Genomic DNA, 12420 nt, shown 5'->3' with positions numbered 1-12420 from the left:
TATAGAGCATTTTGTATTTTGCTTCAGGAGCTCATGGCCAGCACGTGATCCCCATAACGTGGCTGTCTATTACTTCTGCTCTGTCTGTGGTTGCCTGCCATTCAGGACTTACCTGAGCCATATCGTTGGATCTCCAAGTAGACCTGGGAGGTATCCATCCATCTGAAAATGTGGGTATATAGGGAGGGAAGGACTGTCCGTTTGGAAATTCTTCCCTGTGAGTAAGAAGACAACTTATTGAGTAATAGAAATGTGGATCAAGCTACAATAGAGCCAGATCATCAAGGTGTTTCCTTCAGAATTTGTGTTACAAATCCACTTGAATGACAGGGTTACTGAAAATTATACAGTGAACAAACTGAAAGTTTAGCAGGGATTAACAGGGATAATTTCAATGAAGAAGAATCCTGCTAGATTTGACTCAAAGTCCGTGTTGCTATCTTTGGCAGTGGCTTTGCATGATGCCAATGGAATGGCTCTGGCTATAGTACATTATACAATGGCTGGTACCCTCGTTTGACCTAGTTTCTTATCACATTATAGGAGAAAAGTATCGCATAGGGCTTGACAAGTCTTACCTAGTTTGATTCCAAGCAGTTCCCAAATTCTTCCAAATAATCTGCTCATCATGTTTCAAGGAGCGCCTGAGCAAGTTAATAGCTTCAGTTGTCAGCAAAGGTAAGACTATGGTAGAGGCCAGGTTCATCCTGGGACACCTGGATAAAATCTGAGGAGTGAGAATACATGTTATTCAGGGAATGATGAATGAAGTCACAGGTTTATTGTTGCACTTTCTTATGACCCAGGTTTTGATTCATTGAATGCTTCCAAATAGAGCTAAAGTTCTTATTGCTTAATGTTCAAAAAGCACATTATAGCTATGCATTTTTCTGTATATTGGAATTTTGTTTAGGAAAGAAAAAAAAGGCTAAGAAATGCAGTATGATTAGAAATGGAGCATGAAGTTATCTGGATTATTTCTGTATTCCATGAATGAGGTGTTCTGACCTAGGCTTCACAAAATCACGAAGCAGACTCCTTGTCCCTTTTTATTAAGCTAATGTGAATTCCTCTCATTCACATCCAGCAAAGTCCTAGCAAACAGTCTTTCAAGTTTGAATTTACAACCACAGATCTTATTAGGCTTGTAGAGCTGCCAGGCCAATATCTTCACAACACAGTACAAGAAAATAATTGGCAAGGTGTCTCTGAGAGTCAGGAACAAATCTACACACTAATGAAATGAACAAATCGTCTCCTGCAAACTCCACTCCCCTTTCGCTCCTCTTTATTCCCTATGGGAGGGGACATTCATTGTCCACCTGTCCCTTTACTCCAGGGTCAGCCCTTGTTCCTTAACTGTTCCCTTCTCCTGATAGCTCTGTGCATGCGCACATCGGGAACAGGCTCCAGCTGTTCTTCTGTCCTACTGACCTCCGACTCCAAAGGCAGCTGATAACTGTTGGACGGCCTTGGCCTCATCTCTATCCCTCATGCAGAGCACTAGCCAGAGCCTTCCCCAGACTCCAGGACTGGCCCATGTTCCTCTTACTCCTCATTGTCTGAGTCTGCTACCAGCTCCACTGGGCACTGATCCACACCCTCCCTGGAACCATCTACATAGACATGTTAAAGTGATTTCCACTTGTGTCGTTTTTTGTCCTTAGAGCAGTGGTGTCAAACTCAAGGCCCATGGGCCAGATACAGCTCACGGGATGCTTAGAGCTGGCCTGCGGGACCACCCTGGATACAACAAAGGACTGGCCTGCTGTGCCTCTGCCAACAAAAATGGAGCTGGGCTGTGGTGTCCCAGTGCCCTGGGACCTCAAGGGCTGGGCACTTGCCTACTGCTAACTAACTCTGGACAGCCTGTGCCACTGTCTGAGGGTCATCCATATGGCCTGAAAAGGATGGCAAAGCTCCTCTGGATGACAAGGGTTTGCCCCTCTCCCTGGTCTCACCTTCCTCCACTGGAGACAATGGATCCCCCCCCAGCCCTCCCCAGGACACCACAGGCGCCCCTGACATGAATGACGTCGAACTGGCCATGCCCACCCCAGCCATGCCCATCTGGCCCCCAGAGGTCAAACACAACTCTGATGCAGCCCTCAATGAAATCAAGTTTGACACCGCTTCTTTAGAGATTTCTAATGTGTCAGGAAATTTCTTCTCATCTGGCCTTTGATAATAGCTGCTTCCCATTTGTCATCTGTAGAAAATGAGGTATAAACAATGCTGGGAAATATGTAGGACACCTGCATTTTGATGCTGAATATTAGAAAATGTTATTGCTAGAGCACCCTAACCTATCAGAATTCTGGGATGCCTAATTGATTTTTTGGGGGGTCTCTCTCTCTCTCATGTGCATACTATATGCACAAAGATGGAAAAGTACAGAAGTATACCCACAATGAAGGAGTTGACTGTGAAGATGGTACAACTTGCAGAAATGACAAAATTGAATTGTTTGATTAATAACATAGGCAGTAACTATATTTACAAAAGATTGAAAACTTTTAATGGACTTTACAGTTCCTTTTATGAAAGGAACTATATTATGGAATACTAAAGGGGGGGAAGTGGTAAAAATTTGTTTGTTTGCAATTGCTGCAAAGAATGAAAGCTGCTTCTTAAATTTTCCCTTCTCTTCTTCTTTTCTTTATCTTTACTGTTCCTAGCACTTTCTTTTATTTTTTTCTACTTTCCTTTTTTATATTTTTCTTGTTTATCTTTTATGGATGTAAAAACTTTCAATAAAACTATATAAGAAAGTAATGCTCTCTATTTACAAATGAATCTTTTTTTTTTTTTTAAAAAAGACAGTCATCAGAAACCTCTGGACTTCTGTACTCACAGTTCTTAGAGTAGAGAAGATGAGGTTGATTAATTCAGGAGCACTTGGCTGTTGTATTGTTTGGTCAAGATTCCCCTGCAAAAAACAAGCACAGTCCCATAATTATTATTTCTATTTTGAAAAACCAATTCACAGATTGAAGAAGGAAGGAAGTAAACCATTAACAAGACATCAGGTTATGGGGTTATTTTTGTACTTTAAGATAGTGTTGACTCCTAACAACTTGCTGCAATTTTTTGGGCAAAAGTTTGGAAGTGGTTTGCCATCATCCTCTTCCTTGAGGGTTTGGGGGGGAGAGAAAGAGAAAAAGAGGGGTGGGGGGCAAGGTGATAGGTGAAAGGATGATTAATTTATTTATGAATTCTAAGGCAGGACTAGAATTCATGGTCTTCCAGTTTCTACTTTTAATGCCTGAATGACTACACCACTTGAATACTGCTCATATTAGGTGAACTTAAATAAAGGATGGCACTAAGTCAACTTTCCAAAACTTGATGCTTTCCAAGTGGCTATATAGGCTGGGAATGCTGGGAACCTTGATGCCAGCCATTAGGAGGGTGCAAGAATGGGGAAGGGCATGGGCTAAGTTTGATTAGAATCTGGGCAAGGAATCTACAATGACCTGCTATGGTATTGGTAAAGACTTTGACCCTCTAATAATCCTATTGAACTTGCTTATTCAGCTAATGCTTAGTTCCTTTCTCAAAGAAAAACATGCAAGGGGGATTAAGGATTAAACTGGGCGTGGGAAACATATTTTCTACTGATACTTGGCTCTGGCCAGGACTCTGATTCTTCTAAAGAAAGAAGGCAAGCCTTATCTTGGTCCTTGGCTGGAGAGTGAACTAGTCACATATTGTACTGTGTCATCACATATTTTGGCTTAACACTGCATTTCCCCACATTTTTCCCCATCTGTAGTCCTCCCCCAACCTTGTTTTCATACTATCAATTGCCCCTATCCAGGTCCCATTACTGACTACAGACAAGGGACAGTAACCAATGCATTTTCTGGCATATACTGTATAAGACAGAATTACAGTAGACCAGCCCATATGGTATCACCCCATTATGCATGGGCTCTTTAAAATATCCTGGGGTGCCCAGGGGAATCACACAATCCTTAGTTGGGAACTGTGGTTTCACAAATGGTATGAACATAGCTTATAAATCAATGTTTGTTGTGTACTTGGGTAAACACAACAAATTATGATACATTTAACAAACCATCAGAAGCAAAACAAAATGGGTAACATATGTGAAACTCCAGCTAGTGAGTAACTACTGGGAACTTGTTCTCCTTTCCCCATCATCAATAACACAATTTCAATTATTAGTTGGGAAGGGATGTCGGATATTGGACCAGGGGGCCAAGAGCCCCTGGGGACTACTTCTTTCCTCTCTTTCTAGCAAGGCCCTCAGCAAAGAAAAATGAACATCCCCCTCACTAGAAGACAAAGCTGTTTTCAAGTGCTGTTCATCTTGGTTCATTTTTCAGCTCTTTTTCCTCCACTCCCCTTTCTTTATAGGAACTCAGTTAACACAAAGATTAGGCTTAAACAGCATATTAACCCATAATTAACTGCACAATGACTGTCAAATTAATTTTATTTCTTGCTCAACACACTGAACCGTTAATAAAACATACCAGCTAGATTTGGACAACGAACTAAAACAATCTCAGGTTAGTCTAGTGTATGACACAGATCTAACCATAGTATTGCTACCAATAGGTCTTTTTCTCCTTCCATTTTTTTTAGCAGTAGAAACATAATACTATACAGATTAACAAAGAAAGGGGAAAATCTTAATCCTATCGCTTTGTTTCGTTTCTCGGGACCAGATTCCTGCATCCAGCCACTTTAGCTGTCTATGAGGAAAAAAGAAACAGGTAGAATGGGGTAATTCAGATGTGAACAATCAAAATAGGAAAGAATATTGATGCCCCAACTTTGCGGAAGAACACAACTGTGGTAGTTATGAAAAGAAGAAATAGAAAAAAATGACAGGAGATAAAGATCAGATCACATTTAGGATCTTAAGATCAAACTAAAGAAGGTTTTAAAAAACTACCAGAAAATTAATTTAGTTAGTGGCTTTTTACAATAGATAAGTGACAGGAGGATTGATTTGTTTATGGATCATATGAAAGATTGAAAGATAATGTTTAGGAGCCTTTAAGGTAAAGGTAAAGGTTCCCCTTGGACATATGTGCTAGTAGTTCTTGACTCTAGGGGGCAATGCTCATCTCCATTTCAAAGCCGAAGAGCCAGCACTGTCCGAAGACGTCTCCGTGGTCATGTGGCTGACATGATTAAATGCCAAAGCCGCATGGAATGCTATTGCCTTCCCACCAAAGGTGGTTCCTATTTTTTGTACTTGCATTTTTACATGCTTACGAACTGCTAGGTTGGCAGAAGCTGGGACAAGTAATCAGAACTCACTCCGTTACGTGGTGCTAGTTCAAACCGCTGAACTGCCGACCTTTCTGATCGACAAGCTCAACGTCTTAGCCATTGTGCCACCGCATCCCTTTTTTAGGAGCCTTTACTCTTTCCCAAAATGATCCCAATCCAGATTGTTTCAGTTGTTTTCACTGGGGAATACTTCTAGCAATGCACATTGGGAGATGAGGAAAGGTTATGTTCCAAATTACAGAGTACCAGTCAGAGGTGAGTTTCAAATCCTGGCGCTACTGGTTCACTCATGATCATGCACGTGCTCGTTCACACGTGACATTTCTGTGCATGTGCACAAGTATCTGGGCAGGTGGGCGGAGCCTCCTGCTGCCACCACTACTGGTTTGGCCAATCTGGGTCAAACCGGGAGCAACCCACCTCTGGTACCTGTCTGGACTATTTTCCCCAGCCTGTTTATCAGATCTATTCAAGTTTGCAAGCATAGCTTTCCAATAAAGTATAGCCTTTATTTGGCCCTTCGATAAAGTCAGATTTGTATCATTTGTGCATCATGCTTGAAAGCATAAATGTGCATAGAATTTTAATTCTGATTTAATTGAGGCTTTCTTTGGGAAACAATTCTCATCTAAAAAGCTGAATTAAATACCAACAAGCACACACAATACAGTTGTATGATTACATCTGGTGAATATGTAGGTACATTTACAATCCTCCTCTAGTTTCCTAATTTCTTATTTGACTACCATAATTTTTCAGTTGCTTAAAATATTCCTACAGTAATTCCACAGTGGCAATAAACAGCTACAACTAAAGAGAATGGAGCTCTTTGTGCTGTTGCCCTAGATATTTCCTGTTGCGGAATTTATGAAGAGTTCTTTTCATAAGAAATGTAGCCAACTGTATTGGCAATAGAGAAATTTCTGCCAAGGTCAAACAAGTTGCAAACCTACCAACAAATTGAAACTGTACTTGATCTTCTGGAAGCAGTCTCCAAACTCAGATTCCGAGGGCAATGCTGCTGAACCAGAGAAAAAACATTAGCAAACTAATCCAGAAGATAAAAGAATACTCTGAAATGAGACAGTTTCTTAAGGCAGTTCAGTTCAGAGACTTGAGTCAAAAAAAGTTTGGATTAGAATCAGTTTATGTCTGTTCCCCCCCCGCCCCGCCTCTATTTTCTACGAGACTGTGGAAATTTAGAAATGTGCAATTGCCTCCTTGCTGCTGCTTTGGCGGTGTTACCTTGATTGTTATCATTTTCCTTCCCTTTTTTCTTTTTCTTTTTCTTCTTGTCATTCACAGTGCCGTTCTTTTGTACTTTTCCTGTGAATGATTCTATATCACTCAGAACATGGTTCAGGATCTCCTGCTCGCAACAGAGGAACAAGAATCCAAATCCAATACTGTATTATTGAAAACTACTAACAGTGTACATTTTTCTTGCCATTCAGAGATTTCAGCATTTTGGTCATGCTTTCAATTTGATGATGGTTTAATTTTTTAAATCAAATTTTTATTGTCTTTTCTATCTATAACAACTTACAATCATCACATTAACATTGTTGTGTCCTCATACCTGCATATATCAATCTTATATTGCTTTTTTATTTATATACATTCATTTACAGTTCTATACACTTCTCTATTGTTTCTTGGCTACATTTATTTCTGTTGTGCAACCATTTATACCAATTATCCCAAATTTAATAGTATTCAGACTCTTCTTTATCCTTTAATCTTAATGTTAACTTGCCCATTTCTGCGCAATCTAGAATTTTCTGAATCACTAATTCATCTGGGGGAATATTAATCTGTTTCCAACATTGGGCAAATGTTATTCTGGCTGTAGTAAACAGATGTATTGATAATAATTTAATTTACTTCACTTGGTTCCTTGTCTAGATCTGGGGGAAAAACACTAATCAAGAAGTGAAATTAATTAGCTATACAGAGACATCTTCTCTCATTTAAATGTTATTGATCTCCATACCAAGGTATCTCTTATTCTGGCTTGTAATCCTGGCTTCTAGCTAAATATCTTCCTTTACTATAGTTCTTGACTATCTTTCCAGACAATTTCTAGAATCTCTTGTCACACTTTTTAAAGAAGGGGTGCTTCATGTTTATAACCTCTGTTCATAAAAATATTTAAATTCAGACTTCATACCACCAACAACAGTTCCTATACTCAAACAGGAGATTTCCAATTGGGGTTGAACTAAAAATCATATACTCTCCAGACAATATGATTAACCTAAGCAGTTGGGCATTTGTAATCCCAAATAAATGAGGATATATCTCATCTTATACACCATCCAAACTATGCAGTTTTCTTGCCCTACCTGTTTAGATAACAATATCCAGTTCTTCAGTTCCTACCCTCTAGAGACATGACAGGGAAATATGCTTTAGTGTGGGGCCAGCAGAGAGATGGTATCCAAGAAAGGATGGAGTACTTACAATTTCTATATGTTTATCTTGTGACATCGAGGAGAGTTTAGGATCTTCTTGATGTGTTTCATATTTCTGCTGCCTGTCAAATTGCTGTTCAGCTTCTATAATATTCAATAATCAATGTGTCTACAGTGTGTCAATAATGCCCCAGCTAGCTGATTTTCCATTTCAATTCCTTGCCCCAAATGTGTGCACCCCAGTTGCTTCTAAAAAGGATACCAGGGGGGAAAAGAGGTAGCTGTTATCACATAATGAATGGATATAATTTAACCCTGGAAGTCTTATAATAAAGGTAAAGGTTCCCCTCACAGATATGTGCTAGTCATGTCCAACACTAGGGAGTGATGTTCATCTCTGTTTCAAAGCCAAAGAACCAGCGTTCATCCAAAGATGTCTCCATCAGTGACATGCAGTGAGGTTTATGGCTGGTGAGGCACTGACACAGGGGTTTCAAATTTTTTTAGACTTGTGGACTTCAACTCCCAGAATTCCACAGCCTGGCATGCTCAGTTCCGATTTAAAGTGACAGCATTTTTTCTCCTTTGCGAAATAAGTTTTCCTTCATTCTTTTTCTTCTGTCTCCCCCTTCTTTCCTCCCTCTCCCTCCCTCCTCCCTCTCTCAAACAGACACACGCACACAGAGAAGTTGGATTTCTCCCTCACTCACTCTCTCTCAAACAAACACAAACACAGAAGTTGGATTGGATATATTTTCCAATGGCTTGAAAGCAGCTCCTCTGCCATACCCCCCCTTCCCCTGCTGCCTTCTGATCTGAGCCTTTGATTGCAGGTGGAGCCATGTTGCCTTTTCAAACTTGTAATCAGTGAAGCTGGGCTTATATACTTTTATCCAGCTGTGTGTGTGTGTGTGTGTGTGTGTGTGTGTGTGTGTGTTTGAAAAAGCAACGTGGCTCTGCATGCAATCAAACTTTCTGAATTCTTCCCCCTACCCCCCCCCCCCACACCTTTTCCAGCTTTTTCAGAGAGGATTTCAACTCTGCTTTTGCCTGCCATCATGAAAAAAATGTAAAAGGAAAAAGGCATGAGCTCTGAGGTCAGACTGAGCTAGCTGCCCCCAGAGCCTCTAAAAAGCCTCTAAAAACGGGAGGCAGGAGAACCCTGTGCCTCATCTACATAAGAATTTTTTCGGCTTTTAACCCTTGCTTAGCTCTGCTCAAGTGATCATAAAGTCAGACTAAATGAGGCACCTCATTCTCCTGCTGTCCCCTGTAGAGGCACTTTTTTAGAGGCTTTTTTACACAGTTAAGCACTAAGCCGAGATCCACTGTGACTCTGGTAGCAACTAGCTCAGCCTTTTTCCTTTTACGTTTTTTTTTCTTTTCATGATGACAGTGGTGAGGCCCTACCTCTCTTGCCTCCCCTGACTGCACGTCCCTGGTCTCCATGGTCATGACTAAATGCCAAAGGCACACAGAATGCTGTTACCTTTCCACCAAAGGTGGTTCCTATTTTTCTACTTGCATTTTTACATGCTTTTGAATTGCTAGGTTGGCAGAAGCTGGGACAAGTAACTGGAGCTCACTTTGTTATGCATCACTAGGGATTCAAACCACTGAATTGCTGACCTTTCCGACTGACAAGCTCAACGTCTTAGCCACTGAGCCACCACATTCCTCTGTTATAAAAGAAGCTGTGAAAATCCATTCCAAGTCATTGCTACTAAATCTTGGCTTCTAGATCCGAGGCTCAATCTAGAAACAGGTTTATAGGTTTATAGGTTTATTAACATTTATAGGCCGCCCTTTTCCCTGAGGGGACTCAGGGCGGCTTACATAAAATCAGGGGAGGGAAATACAAACAATAACGTAGACAAACATAGAGTAAAATAATAAGCAACATTCATTCATCATTCGGGAGGGGCAATTATCTTTGTCCCCAGGCCTGACGGGCTAGCCAGGTCTTAAGGGCTATGCGGAAGGCCTGGACGGTGGTGAGAGTACGAATCTCCACGGGGAGATCGTTCCAAAGGGTCGGAGCTACTACTGAAAAGGCTCTCCTCCTTGTAGTTGCCAGCCGGCACTGGCTGGCAGATGGAATTCGGAGGAGGCCCAATCTGTGAGATCTAATTGGTCGCAGGGAGGTAATTGGCAGAAGGCGGTCTCTCAAGTACGCAGATCCACTACCATGGAGGGCTTTATGGGTGACTAGTAGCACCTTGAAGTGAACCCGGAGATCGACAGGTAGCCAGCGCAGCTCGCGGAGGATAGGTGTTATGTGGGTGAACCGAGGTGCACCCACGATCACTCGCGCGGCCGCGTTCTGGACTAGCTGAAGTCGCCGGATGCTCTTCAAGGGCAGCCCCATGTAGAGCACATTGCAGTATTCCAGCCTAGAGGTCACAAGGGCCCGAGTGACTGTTGTGAGAGTCTCCCGATTCAGGTAGGGTCGCAACTGGCGCACCAGGCGAACCTGGGCAAATGCCCCCCTGGTCACAGCCGTCAGATGGTGGTCAAAGGATAGCTGTGGATCCAGGAGGACTCCCAAGTTGCGAACCCTCTCTGAGGGGTATAGAATTTGACCCCCCAGCCTGAGTGATGGAGTACTGGTCGAATTGTTGGGAGGGAAGCACAACAGCCACTCGGTCTTTTCCGGGTTGAGAACAAGCTTGTTAGCCCTCATCCAGTCCATAACGGCTTCAAGGCCCCGGTTCATCACGTCCGCCGCTTCATTGAGTTGGCACGGGGCGGACAGATACAACTGGGTATCGTCCGCATATTGATGGTATCTTATCCCGTGCCTGCGAATGATCTCTCCCAGCGGTTTCATGTAGATGTTGAATAGTAGGGGGGATAAGACCGAACCCTGAGGCACCCCATATGTTAGGGGCCTAGGGGTCGATCTCTGCCCCCCCACTAACACCGACTGCCACCTGTCCGAGAGGTAGGAGGAGAACCACCGCAGCACGGTGCCTCCCACTCCCACCTCCCGCAGTCGTCGCAGAAGGATACCATGGTCGATGGTATCGAAAGCCGCTGAGAGGTCAAGGAGAACCAGGATGGAGGGATGTCCTCCATCTCTGGCTCTCCAAAGATCATCGGTCAATGCGACCAAAGCGGTTTCTGTGCTGTAACCAGGTCTGAAGCCTGACTGGAAGGGGTCAAGATAACTTGCTTCCTCCAAGGACCGCTGGAGCTGGAAGGCCACCACCTTCTCAACAACCTTCCCAAGAAAGGGAAGGTTGGAGACTGGATGATAGTTATTAAGAACAGCTGGATCCAAGGATGGCTTCTTCAGGAGGGGTCTCACCACCGCCGCTTTTAGCGCGGCGGGGAAGTTCCCCTCCCGAAGAGAGGCGGTAACAACCGCCTGGATCCAGCCTCGTGTCACCTCACTGCTGTTAGCAACCAGCCATGAAGGACACGGGTCCAGTACACAGGTGGAGGCACTTACAGCCCTCATGGCCTTGTCCACATCCCCGGGGGCAACATCCTGAAACTCAACCCAGAGGTGGTCTACTTCATCCTCTTGTGCCTCGGCTGGAACTGCAGAGATGGAGTCCAAGTCCGACCGAAACCGAGCAATTTTGTCCGCTAAGAATTGGGCATAATCCTCAGCTCTGCCCTGCAAGGGTTCCCCCGCTTCCCTCCTATTTAGTAGGGAGCGGGTTATCCTAAACAGGGCGGCTGGGCGGGACTCAGCGGACGCAACCAAGGTGGCTATATAAGATCTTTTCGCTGCCCTAAGTGCCCTGGTGTATTCCTTGGTGCTGATGGTTACCATTGCTTGGTTCGGTTCGGACTTATCGGACCTCCATAGGTGCTCTAGGCGTCTCCTCCGGCGCTTCATCTCCCGGAGTTCCTCAGTGAACCAAGGAGGTCTCCAGGATCCGCCGCCTCGGAGGGGCCGTAGTGGCGCAATCCGGTCAAGGGTCTCTGATGCTGTCGAGTGCCAGGCAGCAACCAGAGTCTCTACCGGACTGTGGGCGAAAGTATCAGGAATGACCCCAAGCTCCGTCTGGAACCTTAACGGCTCCATAAGTCGCCTGGGGCGGAACCACCTGGTCGGTTCCTCCTCCCTACAGTGGGGGTTTGGTCTCCGGAAGTCAAGCCTCAGTAGGCAGTGGTCTGACCATGACAGGGGTATGATGTCGTTACCCCTCAGACCAAGATCACAAATCCACTGCTCCGAGAGGAATACGAGGTCGAGCGTGTGACCCGCTGAATGGGTTGGGCCCCGGATTACTTGGGTCAAGCCCATGGCCGTCATGGAAGCCATGAACTCCTGCGCCACATCAGAGTGTTCACCAAGCGAAGGCAAATTGAAGTCCCCCAGGACCATCAGCCCGGATTGAAACATACCCGGATTGCACTCTTGATTGTTTTTTATCTAAATTTTCATTCTCTGACTTGCTTTTTGACTGGATAGAAGCATCTTTCTCTGCATTAAGCTTGAATCTGATCGTTCTTATCTTACCCATAACTGACAATGGATTTCAGCAGGTTCCCTGGTGTTTTTTTTTTAAAGGAAACACATTACCGGAAGCTATCAATTTACTGGTGACACTGAAGCTGATCTTTCCAAAACATTTATCCCAAAAATTCCATGTATAAATTGAAAAGCAGTGGGAGATAAAATAGAATATTGAGGAAAACTACAAGCAAATGGCCTATTGTTGAGCAAGAGTTGCTAAACTTGAAGCACTAGACTACAGTTCTACTGTATTCACCATTC

At 43.6% G+C, this 12420-nt stretch overlaps 1 protein-coding gene across 2 annotated transcripts in view; it reads right to left on the bottom strand.

The window, feature by feature from the left end:
* Positions 1 to 12420, bottom strand: part of EPS8L3 (EPS8 like 3) — a 40805-nt gene that overhangs the window by 10556 nt on the left and 17829 nt on the right. For both annotated transcript variants that reach the window (XM_032217484.1, XM_032217483.1), the window contains exons 9-14: positions 7735 to 7829; positions 6517 to 6640; positions 6225 to 6289; positions 2855 to 2929; positions 579 to 727; positions 113 to 215 (exon numbers count right to left, since the gene is read on the bottom strand). In XM_032217484.1, the coding sequence (XP_032073375.1) occupies positions 113 to 215; positions 579 to 727; positions 2855 to 2929; positions 6225 to 6289; positions 6517 to 6640; positions 7735 to 7829 (611 nt within the window). The remainder of the gene's footprint in view (positions 1 to 112; positions 216 to 578; positions 728 to 2854; positions 2930 to 6224; positions 6290 to 6516; positions 6641 to 7734; positions 7830 to 12420) is intronic.

This window comes from Thamnophis elegans, chromosome 5 (assembly GCF_009769535.1).
Source record: "Thamnophis elegans isolate rThaEle1 chromosome 5, rThaEle1.pri, whole genome shotgun sequence".
Lineage (NCBI taxonomy): Eukaryota > Metazoa > Chordata > Lepidosauria > Squamata > Colubridae > Thamnophis > Thamnophis elegans.
Note: the sequence above shows the minus strand (reverse complement) of the source record. Positions and strands in the feature narration are given on the sequence as shown.